Consider the following 18,432-nt stretch of genomic DNA (forward strand, 5'->3'; position numbering starts at 1 on the left):
ATCATGCAGGATTAACTGGGTTTTCTTTAGTCATGCCTTCCACTGTATCACCAATGTTAGCCTGTGTTTTCTACAGGCATTCCATTACTTCGATGCTTTTTTTTCTCCTATATTCTTCCTCCTGTTTCTCATATCCTGGAGGGTTGGAAGTGGTTTTGGGGGAGGTGGAGGCCACTATATCCTTTTTAGGATGTTTTTTTTCCCCTCAATTCTTTGATTGAACACCAAGGACTTACTTTCCCTTTTCTTTGTTCACAAACACACATGTTCTACTGTGTAACTTCTGCTTCCCTATTTGATCAATGGTTTATACTCTTTCGATCTTGTGGAATTTATTTCTTTTTCTGATACCTGCATCTAGAACATATTCATTTTAATCTAACTACTGGGGTTGCTCCCTGATCACCTAGCTCGATCAGGATCCTATGTCTCAGTGTGTGCTCTTAATGGCATAACAGACTCTCTTCATTCAGGGTATTTATCATTACCGTACTCAGCAATATCAGAACACTCTATTTACATTTGGCCATTTCTGGCCCAACGTTTCTACTTTTCCACATAGAGCACATAGCCTTCGCAGTCCATGTGATTCCCTTTTCAAGGCGACCTCTACAGTTCAGCGAGGTTTGTTTGTTTTCTTTGTTTTGTTTTCTTCTTCAGTCAGTCCTATTCACGGATTACTTACTCTATTCTGGCTGAGCTCAACTGCATGCTCTTTGCTTCACAGTCTATTTCTCTCAGATCTTCTAGTCCGTACGGACCTTCACATACAAATAGGCTATATTACCTAGCCAAGTGGAGCGAAATTTTTAACTAACAAGAGCCTCAAAAGCCTCAAAGTTCGGAATTAGGCGCTGCTTCACAGCAGTTTTTCTTAAAACTGTTTTTCCATTTCAGGGAGTGTGAATTTTTTTCTGGCGAACACTCTCAGAAGCAATTTTTCATCTTCATGATTGGACTTTAGATTCAGCAATTTCTCCATTACATTGCCTCTATATGGGAAACTCCGCAAGTAGATTTCCTTGCGTCTTTCCTCGCTGATCAGCTACTCCATTTTCACGGCAGACTTGTGTGTTTCATCTCCTAGAAGTGGCCGTTGTCCTCCTGTACTGGATGAACAAGTTCCAGATGTGTCCAGCCTTTCTCTTCTTTTCAGATGCTTGTCCAGTTAAAGCAGGAGATTGCCACGATGATTCCAGTAGCTCCTTGGGGGCTCAGACAACCTTGATTTTTCCTTCTTTTTCAAGTTAGTTGATGTCAATACCTCTGCTAATCTATTCTTTTGCAGAGTTGAGGTTTGGTCTACATTCCAATCTTCAGCTTTAGCTCCTGACAGATTCCTGTTTCTTAGGCTGAATTCAGCAGTTCCTCATTTCTCTCAGCCTTTTGCATTGATATTCACAACTTCCAGTACACCAGCCATTTTGCAGTGTTCCCAGCAACAATGGACACCTTTTTTTCTGCTAGGTGTCTTATTCCTCATTAGGATCTGAAGTCATCTCTGTATTTTTTTCTCTGATTTTTGACTTCTCTCCTCCATTTGTCAGATTCTGGTCTCAAACTCACTTCTGTTAGAGTTCGTTTTAGTACTATTACTGCCTTTCATTGGCCAGTGGATGGTACATCTATTTCTGCTCATCCTTGCCTTCCTAGATTAATGAAAAATCTTTTCAATGTACAACCACTTTTCAGTGGTATGGGTTCTCAATGTGGTTCCTGTCCACTTATGGAAGTTTACATTTGAATCAATGCCTTCTGTTTTTCTCCTTGAAAAGTTCTTTTTCTCATCTCTCTTGCACTCCTGCCAGACGAGTGAATGGGCTTGAGCCATGAGTAGCAAATCCACTTTTTACAGTGTTTCTTCCTCGACAATATTGTGCTTCGCACTCATTCAAAGTTATTATTTAATAGTTGTCATTAACTACTAACTTTTTAAATAGATTATCACTGATTTCTATTCCAATCAATTGGTTGTGCTACCAGTATTTTTTGTAAGTCTTATTCTCATTTAGGAGCATCGACTCTTCATACTATACACTGCAAGCGAGCATTAGCTGCTGCTTTGCAGAAGACTATCATACAGATCATCTCTCCAACGTTTTGTCTTCTTCGACATTAACAAGTTGGGGTATCCTGTTTCCAGGGGTTTACTTCCCAACAAGTTGGATCTTATTTTGTTATTTTCAGGCTTGGCTGCTCTTAGTCAGTCGAGTCCCAGCTCTTCAACAGTTCCAGTTTGGCAGCTTCAATATTTTTTTCTCAATCTATTTCGATTGACAGAATAGATGAAGCTGCTATTTTTCTCCTTGTTTCATATCTTTCACTTTTCATTATTATCTGGCACTTTTGTCCAGACAGGATGGGCCCTTCAGCCTCTCAGTATTTCAAATTTAATTTTGTACAAGGCCAGCACTCCCACCATCCTATTCTGGTTAGCTTGGAGGTCACCCACATGTGAGAATATGCTGCCTGCTTGTCCTGGGATAAAGCACAGTTACTTATTGTAACAGGTGTTATCCAGGGACTGCAAGCAGATATTCTCACAACCCACCCATCTCCCCTGGTTGGCTTCTTAGCTGGCTATCTAAACTGAGGAGATGAGTGCCCTACATTGGGCAAGAAGGCACTCACGCATGCGCTGTGCGATCAGTCACAAACTTTCTAAAGTTCTTCAAGCAAAATGCTTTTGCAGCTGTCTGCATCGGGGCTCCATGGATGACGTCACCCACATGTCAGAATATCTGCCTGCTGTCCCTGGATAACACCTGTTCCGGTAACTGTGCTTTATGGCTTACTAGTTTTTTTTAATCCAGTTTTTTGGGGAAAAAGAGGCATTTGAGTCCTCCTCCAACAGGTATCAGCAGTGACCCCAGCATGCCGACATCCTTGATATAACTTATCTATATGCCTTCCATGGAAATTTAATCTTCTGCTGGTGCCTAAAACAAATGTGTGCAAGAACTCTGGATTGTCTGTCGGGCTTGTCCTAGCTCTTTTTTTAAATCAGGGCCACATTTTATATTTTGTAACATGAGAGCCACATGTGTGCACATGCACTCATTCTGGGGATCACACACTCATGTAATCTCTGAGAACACACAGAAATAAGGTGATACTTTTTTATTGGACTAACTTATTACATTTTTAACTAGTTTTCGGATGCCAAAACCTCCTTCCTTAAATCAGGACAAACATACAATAACACTATACTGTTCTCCAGACCTGAAGGAGGTTTTAGTCTCTAAAAGCTAGTAAAAAAATGTATTCACCATGGACAAGCAAGATGAATCAGCCACAAATGGGTGACATCATCTGACGGCGCCATGGAAGGATAGCTCTCCTAAAGCTCAGAAGTGCCTTTTTCTAGGCTCCTCTGAGCATGTGCAGGTCACCCCCACACACCCTCTACATCCTTTTCCTTTCCAGTCTGTTCTCTCCATCCAGCCATGCGGAAGGGTTTTCTTGCTCTCTTACATTTCTTCTTCCCTTTCAAATTTTAATTTCTCTCTTCCATAAGACAATGAAGAACTACAAGAATCCGGGACACAATCCTCTTGGAACTACCCCTTGTCTCCAGGGAAGGCAGGCATATGACCCTGGTCTCCCAAGGATCTCCTTTCGTGAGCCCGCAAGAATCACTTTTTGCATGGCCCACAGACCTGTAATGCAGCCAGGTCTTCAGGAAAGAGCAGGCAATACTCTCAAGGTTTAGAGAGTTGCACCTGCCTCAACCAGTGAGCCCATGCTGTAGACCTGGAAGGTGGTCAGGTCTTCAGAAAAGAGCAGGCAACACTTTCAAAGGATAGTCACTCCTGCCTCAAACAGCAAACTTTATGGGGCCCATCCCCACCTGAAACATCAGTTGTACCCTCGTAGGCCCATCAACAGGATTGGCATGCAGAAGAGGCAGCCTCTGCTCTGTCCCAGGGGATTGAAACTAGAGAATGACACGGTGACGGTTTACCCGCGGCCACCGCATTTAAGCCGCGGGTCACCGCCGAAAACGGGGAAGAAAACTAGCAGTCGCTGCGGTGACGGGGACAAGGCCATTCACCGACCGCGGAAACGGTGAACAGGTTTGTCCCCGCGGGCCAATGTACCCCCTTCTAGGAACCGCTATTTACCTGTGTTTCACCGTGCTCCTCATTTGTCAGATCAACCCTTCCTGCCGGTCCTCCCAATGGCCTCCCCTAAGATCGCCGGCAGGAGGGTACCCAACCCCTCCTGCTGGACCCCCCCCAACGAACCCTCCCACCCCGGAACCCCCTTAGTCTTACTTTCCAAGTTGGACCGGACAGCTCCTCGCTCGTCTGGCCAGCAGGCCTGCCTCCGTCCAAATGAGGCGGGCCCGCCCCTCCCCTCCCCTGCCTAACCCACAGGATCCTAGGGCCTGATTGGCCCAAGCACCTAAGGCCCCTCCTATAGCGGGAGTGGCTTTAGGTGCCTAGACCAATCAGGCCCTAGGATCCTGTGGGTTGGGCAGGGTAAGGGCGGGCCCGCCTCATTTGGACGGAGGCAAGCCTGCTGGCCATACGTGTGAGGAGCCGTCCGGTCCAACTTGGAAAGTAAGACTAAGGGGGTTCTGGGGTGGGAGGGTTCGTTGGGGGGGGGTCCAGCAGGAGGGGTTGGGTACCCTCCTGCCGGCGATCTTAGGGGAGGCCATTGGGAGGACCGGCAGGAGGGGTTGGGTACCCTTCTGCTGCGATTGTCGGGAGGGCCGTTGGGGGGGTCTACAGGAGGGGTTGGGTGCCCTCCTGCCGTGATCGCTGGGGGGAGGGGAGACTTGCAGCCGTAGCCGCGGTCACTATGCTAATCACGGCAGCATTTAAAGTACATGTCGTGTTTGTTTTTGCATTGCTAGCCCCAGGGGTGGTGGAAGATTAGTGATTGAAAAACTGTATGAAAAATAACTATTTTAAATTTAGTGATCAAAATGTGTCAGTTTTGAGAATTTATATTAATTAATTTTTTCTCTGCGTGTTTTGTTTTTGTATAGTTATTAACTAATATTTAACTAAGTTTTAAAGTTTTAAAGAATGTTTCCTTTATACGTAAATAAAGAAAAGTGAATGGGATTGCAGTGGCGGTGACGGGGCGGTGAATGGGGTGGCAGTGGCGGTGACGGGGCGGTGAAGAGGATGGTGAGACGGGGACGGGGCGGTGACGGGGATGGTGAGACGGGGACGGGGCGGTGACGGGGACCAATTTTTTCACCGTGTCATTCTCTAATTGAAACTACCATGCAATTGGGCTTGGCTCTAACCACGAGCAATTTCTCTTCGACCCAGATAGGCTTGCACAGCCATTCTGGTGCAGGCCCCAGGTTGCTGTCCTCCCCTGGTGTGACTTCCAGGCTTTGACACTGCCCTTGTGGGTGTTGGATCTTTGTGCCCCATCCACACTTGTGAACATCAACTTTGAGCCAGCTTCCCCCCTTCATTCAATGTTGCAGCAGCATTACTCGTTGCCCATGGTCCCTCTGGGCTGCACGCGAGGTGAGCAGAGCATCCTCAGCACGGATGAGTGAATGATTTGCTGGTTGGCCGCACCCTGGAAGCTACAGGCCCAGTCTCTTCCCATATATAGCTAACTACTTGCTCCATGCAGTGGGCAGGGGAGAGAGCATATAAAAATAAGTCTCTGCTCAGTTTGTAACGACTAATCCAGATCACTCCCTCTCCAGGGAGGACATGGCATGTACAACACAAAAATAAACCTATCCATAAACTTGTGCTGCTTATGAGTTGGTGGACACTCTTCCTAACACAGCTCAGCCACTGATTCAGAAACCAGAAGGACACCATAAATGTGGCAACTGCTGTCTGTAAGACCTTTATCCACCCATCTATAAGAGAAAAGTATGAACTCATCAAGTTGACAAACTGCAAGAGTTTTGGAGTGGTGGACATCGCTATGTGTCCATGCACATAAATCTGTATGAAGAAGACTATAGACAGTTCAATAGGAGAGTTATGGAGCATAAGAGCACAATTAATGTTCTACTGTGTTCAGACCACTAGTGCAGCACTCTACTAGAAAAGAAGTATAACATGTTACTGGAGTAAAGGGGTAGCCTAGTGGTGAAAACAGGTCACATCAAGATTTGATACCTATGCCTAAATCCACATGAAAATTAGAGCCACTCTTCACTAGTATAATCACTCTCAGTTACATACTATGAGTACCAGTGTAAAATTGCTGAACCCACTGCTGAACCCACTAGTCCAAACTGTAGGTTCCCTTCTGCTCATATCTGAGAGGGCATGTTCAGAGAAAATGAGGGCTTGTAGGCAGGGTGGATGCAGGAGAGGAATTGGTGGGGAAAAAACGGGGGGAAAAAAGGGATAAGGATAAAAGATGATATGGAAATGGAGGAATAGGGAAATGGGTGACCCATATAGGATTCAAAAGAATTGAAGTGCAGGAGAGAAGAAAATGAAGCGTTGGGTAAATAAGAGTTGAAAGATGAACTGTTACCATAAAAGGAGGAAGAAATGGAAGTTGATAGCAACAAGATGGAGAGCAGGAATTAACTTAGTACAGTCTCTTTGAGCTGGAGGGGAGGAAGACTTTGGGTTGATAGGTGTTACCTTTTAGGGGAGGTTAGAATTTGTATTATGTTAATGTTCTCATTATGTATGTTTTATGATAACCCACCCTGGGCTTTGCTGTAATTACAGGATCAAAATTGATAAAAAAAAGATGGTGCTCATGTCGTAGTGACTGGCCATTTTTCTGCTAAGTGTATCTTGTAACTATATTCAGAATTACTGTAGTAGCATAAAGAATCTATGCTAATAGTTTGAAAAACTGCAGAAAAACATTCAGAATGGTATTATGATTAAGAAGAATTATATTTTTAAACTATTATCAATATTTCTTTTATAAGACCAAAAAAAACCCCAAATGAGACTTTTTGTCCCTTCCTCTGTTTCTCAAGCCCAGACAAGAACATAACTCTAAAACTCAATGCCTGGAGCTGCCTCTACTGTACATTTCTGTACATAGCATTGTTATCCTCGAATTTGTTAATGCTAATGTCTTTCCTCTCATTCAGCCTTCTTGATTTTTTTAGTGTCATAAACTCTCTGAGAAGGCCTGCCTTAATTAATCCTGCACTATGCTTAGTCGCCACTCATGAACTTCATGTTTGGTATTTTGCAGCTGTGGATTTCTTCAACCAGATCAATATGCTATATGGAACCATCACGGATTTCTGTACAGAGGAAAGCTGCCCATTGATGTCTGCTGGACCGAAGTAAGGCACAATATTGTGCACTGTTCACTTTAATGCAACTCTGCAGTGGGTGGTTAAGAACTGTAGTGCACTATAGCGGATGACCTCTGCTGGTTTTGAACTTCATATTGTGTTGCCAGGCAGTACTAGGTTCTGTTTGCTCCTTTCTGGGCTTCGCCAGCAGCTGAGGTTGTTCCCCTGTTGTGAAGGACTTACTTATTATGTTACAGATCCTGTCAGGCAGTCAAGTAGCTTGCAATTCTTATTTAGCAAAGATGTTCTGAGTGGGTAGCAAACACATATGGGCATATTGTGTCAGAAGATTGGCGTATAGAGAGATGGTGGTTAAATTATGTGACAAATTTTAGCCACTGATTTTAATTTGATAGTGATGGAGTTCAGATTGTAGGAAGTGGTGTGCTGTAATTTGTAGTGAATCCCTGCTGTTCTCAACTTGGTACTCTATTGAATACTGTGTCCCTTTCCTACCAACAGATGGTGGTAGAGATGCTTTTTTTTTGCTTGTGATATTACATGTACATAAGAGGGATCCTTCTGGAATTGTCCAGTATTTTTCTACCTCCAGCAGATGCTACCATTTGAACAACTGAAGGCGGTCTTTCTTAATGACCTAATTCTGAAGATATATTATTTTACCATTAATTTGTTATTTTATCACAGGTCCCATTTTTCATGCAATGAGATCCAGTTCTTTAGTAACTGGGATTAACAGTAAAATAACACATCTTAACAGTAACCCACATTAAATTATCCCTTTTATATATATTCTGTTGCCACTGGTGCATCCTGGTTTTTCAATTTGAAGTCTAGTCTTTTACATGCTAATGTAAAAATAACATTGATTTACAAAAGAGGCCCCATTCTATCCAGATCCCCAGCATATCATAGCAGATATACTAATAGATATCATGGAATTTTTAATTTTATATTGAAAACTGAAGCAATTTCAACACAATTTCTAGATATTCACATTGCAAAACTATAGGAAAAATGTAGCTTCAATTTTTATAGACAGATTAAACAACTTGTCATGACAGTCATTGGAAATTAAATCCTATGCGCAAAGTTGATAAGTTTGTTTAGTAATGGCCCAAAAATGGAGGTCTTGGTGTATATTCAAGTCAGCACTGACCTGCCTATCTCCTAAACCTGTTTGCAGACCTCTGCTGGGCCTGCCATAAGACCTGGTGGTCCAGCGGTGGCCGGGACAGGAGGGATCCCTCCCACCTTCCCTGTGTACCTTAAGTATCCCTGGTGATCCAGTGGTGAATCGCGGCAGGAATTGTTCCTGCCTTTGCAGAACCGCTAGCTAATTAGCTGCCGCAAGTTCTCAAGGTCCTGCTAGCGGCTCTACATGGGCTGGAGCGACCTTCCTTCACTCCTGCCCATGCAGAGCCGCTAGCTGATTTCTCTCAGTCCTGCGAGAACTCGCGGCAGCCAATTAGCTAGCGGAAATAAAGGAAGGTCACTACTGCCGCGATTCACTATTGGACCACCAGGGATACTTAAAGTATGTGGGGGGAGGCAAGAGGGAGATTAAAATAAATAGAATCAGGCTGGGACAGGAGATAGGAGGAATCCCTCCTGTCCCAGCCACAGCTGGAGCATCAAGTCTCACAGCAAGCCTGGTGGAGGCCTGCAAGACATCGGGAAGGAGGGGGGAAAGAGTACAGAACCTGGCAAGGAGGGAGGAGGGCTGGGTGCAGAGACTGGCAAGGCACTGCATTTGAATATTGAACCCCCCCTTGGTTTATATTAGAGTCAACCTTTTTTCCTTCTTTTTTTTTTTTTTTGGGGGGGGGGGAAGGTTACCTTGGTTTATATTCGAGTATATACAGTACTGCCATAGAGTAGGGAGAATAAGAGACTGTATATTTCTAATTTATTTCCAAGTATTGTATTTGCAATGGGTTCTCTTCGGTGTTCTCTTCTAGTGTGACAAGACACTCTCTATTCCTGAACCTGTGGACAATTAATCCCTTCTAGTGAGAGTTCTTGTAGGCAACTTCATTAGCATTATTTGGCTCCGCCTCCCATCCATCTGAGCTGTTTTCTTAATTCCTCACTTGTTTCTCTACAAGCAAGAGGGTAGGAGCCTGTCTCTTCTGCTCGTGTTTATTTTCAATTAAATTGTCTTTTTTTTTTTTTTTTTTGTTAACCAATTGTGAGACTTTTTATTGCTGCAGAGGATACCACTCTTGGGACAGCTCTGGCTGCGGGAGAGTACAGACTTAAAGGTCAAGGGTCTGCTTCAAAGGAATAGACAGCCACTTGGGACAGTCTGCACTAACATTTGGGGACTTGGGGACTGTTCCCTTGGGAGCAAGGCTTGCCCCAGGTTCATCTGCAGTGGGCTTGAGCACAGGCTGAATGTCTCTGTGGAAGATTTTCCAGGATCAGGGCTGACTGCTTTCCTTCCCCCTTATGCGTTTCTGAGGTTCCAGAGGGGTTGAGGTCTCTGGCTGGTTCGTTGGGGCCTGAGAGGCAGTCTGAAGAGATGAGCAGTCGAGATTCCAGGCTTGTTGAGGCAGAAGTTCTCCCTGTAAGCTGTCTGCAGCTTCAGCACAAGCAGCTCCCAGCATACAGAATGTCCACTTTTTGAAGTCACCATCCATTCTATCACCCACCTTCTTCACAGCTCTTAAAGAGTTCCAGTTTCTCCCCCTCATTCATCCCTCCCCCATCCTGTCTTCCTGCATCGCCATCATCGCACTTTCCCTACTCTTCTGCTCCTCCTCCTACTCACTGCTGGGGACATCATTTCCAATCCAGGTCTTCGTTATCAAGCCTCGCCCTACTCATGCAGATAACACCGCAACTTCTCCAATCTTGTTCCTGTTCCTCTCTTCTCCCCTTCTCTTCCATTCTTGTGTGCCCACTCGTATCTCCAACAAGTTCACTTAACGTTCATGACCTCTTTATCTCTTATTCTTGCCTCCTGCTTGCACTAACTGAAACTGGGATCTTCCCTGAAGACTGTTTCAGTCGCTGCATACGGGCTGAAAGGGGGTTCAGTTCATTTAAATAGTAACAGATGGCAGACTCCATCCAGTTTGCCCAGTTTACTCAATTGCCAGAAAAAATATCCGTTTCACACTTGGAGATGAAAATCTGGGACCTTTCCCATTCTATCACAATTCTGGAAATTATTGTTCAAAAATTAAAAAAAAAAAAAAAAAAGTGGAAACTGAAAAGTAATGACATGAATCCCTGGATATAAATAATGGAGGTGACCTGTGTTTGTGCTCGTTTCCTAGGTATGAATACCACTGGGCTGACGGAACTAACATAAAGAAGCCCATAAAATGCTCTGCACCAAAGTACATAGATTATCTGATGACCTGGGTGCAGGACCAACTGGATGATGAGACACTCTTCCCATCCAAAATAGGTAAGAATAATAATGTAGACCTGGAACTGAAATGTGTCTGCAGCTGGGAGAAGAATGAATGGAAAAGTGGATATGAGCTTGCAATAGATGGTTTCCCAGCCTCTGATTAATGGAGAAGTAAGCAGCAAAAATTTAATATGTGCATTAAACACAGCAATTTAAAAAAATAGTGAGTTTAGTGTGCATGAAAAGTACCAGACTGATAACACTTGAAACCTAAATCCTTTGTTTATTAGCAAAGTATCAACAACATAAATAGAAGTGCAAAGCTTCCCTTCTGTAGAGCAACTGCCTTGACAGTGGGAGGTTTGTTAGTTTATTTCTCCCCCGCCCTTATCCAGGGCAAGTCGCATATTAACATACAAAATAAGACATTAACATTTGTCGTACAAATCAATACAAAAACACACTATAACAAATTACATATTAAATATAAAATCAAATTGCATATGACATACACATTGCATCAATGACGAATGTCATTTAAGGCAAAAACTGGTGAAACCCTAATGTACATCAAAATATAAAATTACATAAGGCATACAAGATGCCCCAATAATAAACATCATTATGCCAGATAAAACAGCAGAGGAAAAAAAAGAAGAAAACAAAGCCTTGAGATACTATGTGGAATAGCAAAAGAGGCATTTGAGATGTCTCAACCAGCAAGGGAGAATGAGTCTTTATTGATTTGTAGTCTTTAAAAATATAAAAAACCAAAATCCCAACTAGGACCCAGTTTCGGCAACCATGTCGCCTTCTTCAGGGGACAATTTTTCTATAAAATATATGACAAAATGTGATATAATATACATATAGCAAGATATACTGAGATTTTACAAATGAATACCCATAGAATGTTAAGTAATAAGGATAAAACAATAAAGAGGTGCTTTATAGATATGTTCTTAAACATTATGTACATATTCTATTTAGTCATAAATTTTCTTATGACATGTTTGTCTAAATCATTTGGGACAAATGAATATTAAACCTTTTATATCTACATGACTATTTACATTTATAGACTGTAAATTTACATTTATAGACTGTAAAAAAGGACTGATAGTAACACAACATTTTTGAATAAATTAATGACTAACCCAAACTGATAACATGTGAAATGTTAAATTACAAATCTACATAAACACTCAATCATATTTGATTGACCCCCCTTAAACTTTAAATTTAAAGTCATACTATAATATATTAAGTATTAAATCTAAAATATGAAAATTAATGTGATGATTGATTAGACAACAAGGCATCTATATTTAAAACTACAATTAAAAACATTACTTCAAGAATAATTAAATATATAAAAATAAAGTTATTATTATTATTATTATTGATCATAAGACCAAATGTTAAAGAATATTTAATCAATGATGATTAGACTCATCATATGATCATCCAAACTTATTGAAATTGATTTGCACAATGTCTCAACATTAATACAGCCTCGAACTACTATGGCTTTGGCGGTATATAAAAATAAAATTATTATTATTATATATTTTGCTGTAATCAATAGAAGGCATAATCACTGTGGGCTCCTTTTACAAAGCCGCATTAGCAGCTTTATCGCACGCACATTTTTAGCGCGTGCTAACTCTTGCGCTAGCCGAATAACTACCGCCTGCTCAAGAGGAGGTGGTAGCGGCTAGTGTGGCTAGCAAATTAGCGTGCACTATTACGTGCATTAAACCGCTAATGCGGCTTCATAAAAGGAGCCTTGTATTTAAAGTTTTAAATTAGCTGTAAGAGGTGTCAACATATTTGAATCAATTAATGACAGACCCAAACTGATACATATGAAATGTTAATTGTAAATCTACATAAAAAACAGACTCTATCATATTTATGATTGACCCCTTAAACATTAGACTTAAAAATCATACTATAAATGTTAATAAATATTAAAAATCTAAAATGTAAAAATTGATATAATGATTGATTGGACAACAAGGCATCTATAATTAAAACTACAATTAAAACCATTACTTCAAGAATAATTAAATAAATTATCTGTGAACAATGCAACTTATATTATAAGACCAAATATAAAAAATTTCATTAATAATGATTGAGTTCATCATATGATCATCCAAACAGGCATATTAACATAGTAATGAACTTATTAAAATTGATTTCCACAATGTCTTAACATTAATTAGACATATGACATGCTGTAATTAATAAAATATGTTGATGGAAGGATAGTAAATAAATGTTTTTGAGAGGATAATATCAGTTCAATACACAAAGGAGATGGTATACTGTAAACCAACACCAGTGAATCCACTCAAATAAATTAGTCTTCAGACCCTCAAATGCCACCATCCACTCCATTTTAGTTTCAAAAGTGGTTGGATTTACACATTATATCCTCACCGGGTCACTTATAATCTATTGTGAAGAAAGAACTTTGCTCTGACTCTTTTGCCAATAATCTTATTATAAAGCTAATACTTAGCTGAGGTGGTGCATTCAAAGGGATCTATCACCAACATGTTTCACCCTATACTGGGTTTCATCAGGGCTCCGATCCCTCTAAGTTTGAATTGGTTACCCACAACGCGACCACTCATGAATTTTAATTAATAAAAGGCATAATCACTATATTTAAAATTTAAAATAGGCTATAAGAGGAATCAACTGAATCATAAGCTGCTTTAGCCTCTCCTCATAGGGAAGTCATCCTAAAACCTTTATCATTTTCAATGCCCTTCGCTGTAGTTCAAGTTCAATTTATTTAACATACCGCAAATATAAAACCAAGGGTAAATCTAAGCGGTTTATAATAAAAATTTAAAATAAGTAAATATAAACATTAAAAAGGGTAGGGAACATAAAATACAATTAAATAATCAAAGCAACTAGGAAATAAGAGGAAAGAATGGAATCAGTAGGTTATAATAAACAACAACAAAAAAAACACGGTTGATGAAAGAGAAGGAATGAACAATATGGTAAGGGAAAAAACTAAAGTTTGTTCTGCCCACATTAGTTGAGATAAAGCCAAAGATGGAACTTTAGAGAGAGGTTACCAAGAAGATTAAGAATAGAAAGCTAAAGAGAAGTAAGTATGCCTTTAGTTGTGTCTTGAAATTCGCAAATGATTTTTCTGATAAAGGCGGAGAATTCCAGAGTGGGAGCCATAACAGAAGATGAAAAATTCATATCAAATTTGAGGAAGGGATGGCAGAATAAGGGAACTACTAATAGAAGATTGTGAAGTTCGTTGTGGCGAGTATGGAACAGAAAACTATTTAGAAAAGAAGGAAGACCACTCAATAGAATCTGAGAGAAAGAATATTATATTTGATAGGAATGCAATATGACACCAGTAGGATGTGTTCTGATTTTAAAAGTGGTGTGACATGATCAAACTAAGAACAATGATGAAGTAATCTTACAGCACTGTTCTATACCTTTTCTAATTCCACTATATCTCTTTTGAGATATGGCGACCAGAACTGCACACAGTATTCAAGTTGCGGCTGTACCATAGAGTGATACAAGGGCACTATAACATTTTCATCTTTGTTTTCCATTCCTTTCCAGATAATTCCTAACTTTCTATTTGCTTTCTTAGCCACCATCGCACAGTGAGCTGAAGGTTTCAACTTATCCTCAACAATGACACCTAGATCCTTTTCCTGTGCAGTGACTCATAACGTAGAACTCAGCATCATATAGCTATAGTTTGGGTTCGTCTTTCCCACATGCATCACTTTTCACTTGCTCACATTAAACGTCATCTGCCATTTTGATGTCCAGTCTCCAAAGGTTCTCTTGTAATTTTCAAAATCCTCTTGCGATTTAACAACTTTGTGTGTCCGCAAATTTAATTATCTCACTAGTTGTTCCTATCTCTAGATCGTTGATAAATATGTTAAAAAGCAATTGCATATCGCTCCTTGGATAGAATAGATTGTTGTTTCCTATTGAGGCCAAAATTAGGGAATTGGTGTAGCCATTTTTGGAGAATGGCTTTTGGGTATAGGGCTTGCATAAATCCCTCCAAAGTTTGATTGTTGGGGTGGACCATGATAATTTGCAAGCTAGGTGGAGTGTGGAGGTTGGTATAATGGAGGCCTCCTTGGATGTACCGCAATTGATTCGACATATACCGGAAATTTCGGTCAATGCAGATCTTAGAGAATGCCAATTTGGAGTCCTGCATAGGGCATATTTTACTAGAGAACGGATGTATAAATCGGGCTAAAGTGATTCTTTCATTTGCCAGAAATGTAACTTAGGGACCCATTCTTTTATTCATGCATTTTGGACATGCCCAAAAATTAAAACATTTTGGAGACAGGTCACTGATTATGTTGCCAGCATTCTGAATCGGACCATTCCATTGTCAGCAGCAGGGATCCTTTTAGATAAATATGAGACTTTTTGTCTACCTCAACCGGGGTCAGAGGATATTTTTATAGAAAGTGGGGTTGTTGGGGGGAGGAAATTATTGTCAGTATGAGTGGGCGATTCCCTTCCTTCCTTTTGGGCCTGGCGCAATTGACTTCATGCGCTTTGATTGTTAGAACGTAACTTGTCTCGAACCATCCCTAAGAGGAGAAAATTATTTCTCTCCATCTTATTCAATCTTTGAGTCCTAGGGCTCGCAGCAATATTTTGAATGTTCTTTGATTTGCTCAGCTTGGAGATTCGTAGGGGAGATCCTTGGGGGGGCGCATGGGAGATGCACCTTTCTTTTCTTTTCCTCTTGTGTTGTTCATTCTTGTTTCTTCATACTTTCTTGTTTTCCGGGTTGGGGGGGGAGGGATTCCATTATATTTGACCATGCTCATTTGTATTGTCTGGTTACCTTCTGTTGGGTGTTATACTAGGTTGGACACCCCATAAGGTGTGGGGGCTACTCTTGTTGCCTGTCTGTGTGCATTTTCTGGGACCCATCAGAGCCCAGGGTCCTGGAAATACCTTCTTTCTTTTTTTCTCCTTTCAAGGGATGGGTGGGGGTTAGGATGCTGCATCTAACCTGATTGTGATGGCTTTAACTGCTGCTACCTTGTTGGCCTGACTTAGGCTGTACTTTGGTTGGTTTACTTCGTGGATGTCTTGGGCTTTTCTCTGGTGCCTTTATGGCGGGGGGAGGTAGGTTTGGGTTGCTGGGTGGGAAGCACAAAAACTAGATGATGCATTGTGAAACATATTGTTTTATTGTACATTCAGTTTTCTCTGTTGTCATCAATAAAAATTGTTAAACATAAAGTTGTGAAAAAATTATGTATTTATATGTTAAAAAGCAGCAGTTCCAGCACAGACCCCTGGGGAGTGATGTAGGCAGCTGTCCAGGCCTACCTCGGTAATGAGACCTCGCACGCTATATACTGGTTTCAATAAGTATATATTTATTTAGTCAATCAGTAACAGCTTACAGGAATAAATCATTCAGCATATAGCGTAACAGAATGTGATCTCCAGGCCTGAAGATCCTCGGATGTCTGTTCTCCCCTCTCCCTTCTAAAGGCCTGGTTTTTATACATTTCTTAGTGGCCAACACCACGTTGGCCTACATGACATGATACATCCTTATTGGCTACTTTCCTATGCATTACTGCCTAGTTACATTCCTTTATTGGCTAGTTGACCTGCGTCATGTTATATGTTCACTCTGTTTTCCGTAAGACCTAACCTTTTCCCCGAAATGCCTGTTTCCATACCATATATGCATTTCCGAGCACAAGACCCCCTCCCAACTGTAAATATCTCTGACACTTGCTATTAGATGATATTTCTTGAGAACTTTATCTTCTGAGAATTCCATCTTTGGACCATGGTCTGTGTTTTATCTCTTCATGGTATCTGGCTGGGTGGGCCCTGATGCCAGACCGCAGCATCAGGACCTGTTATTTTCTCTCAAGTTTCACTGACACAGTAGTTAACTTTTGCTTAAAAACTGGGTATTTCTTCATCCTTGCATGCCTTCTGGTAAATTGTGTGCAATATCTTTTACAGTTAATCTACTGTTTCCATCAGCTACAGAGATAGATAAGGTAAATGTCAGTTGCAGGGGGGAGGGAAGTTTCTGTAGAGAGAAAGGTTTCTTGTGAGCTTCTGAGTTTTTCCTTATCCCACTTCACCTGGTTCAATGTCAGGACTTATAGGGATCCTTCAGAACTTCCATGCTTTTTCTTCTTTCCATCTCCCTCCTCCTCTCAGGAGCCCCACTATTTATTACCAAAATTATGGGCCTGTTTTACAAAGACGCACAGCAACAGCCCTGAAGCCCTTAAAATTTCTATGGGCTACGGGGCCGTTACTGCGCTGCAGCTTTGTAAAACAGGCCCTATACCTCTCAGTGTGCTTCCTAATGCATAATATAATTTTTAACTCCACTTCCTTGCTTCAAAAGGGACTTTTCTCTCCAATGATTGAGACAATGAGTTCCAATATTTATTCTTTTCATATTTATATATTTATACTTATATTCATTGTTTGTTCTCACTTTATTAATGCCAGGAGGAAAAAGCCTCAGATCCCCATATGCCGCCAGTCGATTAACTTGCAGTCAATACTTGAAAGGGAAAACACCTCATTAGCTTGAAAAACCTTCTGACCTCCTTGTTGCTCTTTCAGTGATTAGTGATTCTAATGTTTCTAAATTAAGTCATGTGGAAAACTGAATGAAGTTGCTCAACATATGTTGTATTCCTTTATACTGTGTGCAAAAACTGTCACTTTTCCAAACTGTAATATGTTGTTCACACTGTTCCTCCTATTGCAACATTAAAGCTGACAACATATCAGCTAGTCCCATTCCATAATGTGAGAAAATCAAAACGTAAATTTATCTTTTAGTGGTTTTCCATCCCAAATCCAAGTGCTGCTTGTTCTGTCTTTAATTAAATGGTCGCATACAGTATAAAGGAATATAACATATGTCCACTTTGGGTCCTAACTTCAGCCCGTCAAGTTTGTTCAGGATCCTCTTATGAGGAACCGTGTCAAAAGCTTTGCTGAAATCCTAAGTAAATTACATCTGGCATACGCCCTTGACCCAAGTCTCTGGTCACCCAATCAAAAAATTCAATCAGATTAGTTTGGCACAATTTACCTTTAGTTAAATCATGTTGCCTCGGATCCTGTAACCCATTAGATCTTGAAATTTCACTATCCTTTCTTTCAGCAACGCTTCCATTATTTTTCCAATAACTGAAGTGAGGCTTAACGGCCTGTAGTTTTCCGCTTCATCTCTGCAACCACATTCACTCTTCTCTAATTTCCAGGAGCTACTCCTGTCTCCAAAGATTTGTTGAACAAATCTTTAATAGGACCTGCTAGAACCTCTCTGAGCTCCCTCAATATCCTGGGAGGGTAAGGATGGAATGCTGGATATGTTGGGTTGGAAGGAGGGCCTTGAGTGGGGTAAGAGCATACAGCTTAAGATTCACCTAATAAATTAGAAGCCCTTGGGACAGAAGAAGCGCTGTTGTGGAGTTAGGATCAAAGGCTATAAAAAGATGCACCATCAGCTTGCAGGGTCTGGGAGTACAATATTAATAGGTGAAGAGAGGGAGAGATATCTAATGATGTAGACAGCTAGAGGGAAAGAGGGGTGGATTTGACCAGTGGGGACTGGCTAGGAGAAGAGAGAAACTGGTAGGGATTGGCAGAGAGAGAGAGACAAGCTGAGGGGGGGGGGGGTGCTAGTGGAATTATGTCCCTTGGCTACCATGTTGAAGCTTGCTGAAGTTGACTGACATCTCATTCTCTTACTTGGTGCTTCCAGAGGCTGAGGAGATATGCTTTT

General features: G+C 41.1%; 1 protein-coding gene across 2 annotated transcripts in view; it reads left to right on the forward strand.

The window, feature by feature from the left end:
- MOB1B (MOB kinase activator 1B) overlaps positions 1 to 18,432 on the forward strand; it is a 119,784-nt gene that overhangs the window by 75,840 nt on the left and 25,512 nt on the right. For both annotated transcript variants that reach the window (XM_033961075.1, XM_033961066.1), the window contains 2 exons: positions 7,165 to 7,258; positions 10,516 to 10,649. In XM_033961075.1, the coding sequence (XP_033816966.1) occupies positions 7,165 to 7,258; positions 10,516 to 10,649 (228 nt within the window). The remainder of the gene's footprint in view (positions 1 to 7,164; positions 7,259 to 10,515; positions 10,650 to 18,432) is intronic.

This window comes from Geotrypetes seraphini, chromosome 1, assembly GCF_902459505.1.
Source record: "Geotrypetes seraphini chromosome 1, aGeoSer1.1, whole genome shotgun sequence".
NCBI lineage: Eukaryota > Metazoa > Chordata > Amphibia > Gymnophiona > Dermophiidae > Geotrypetes > Geotrypetes seraphini.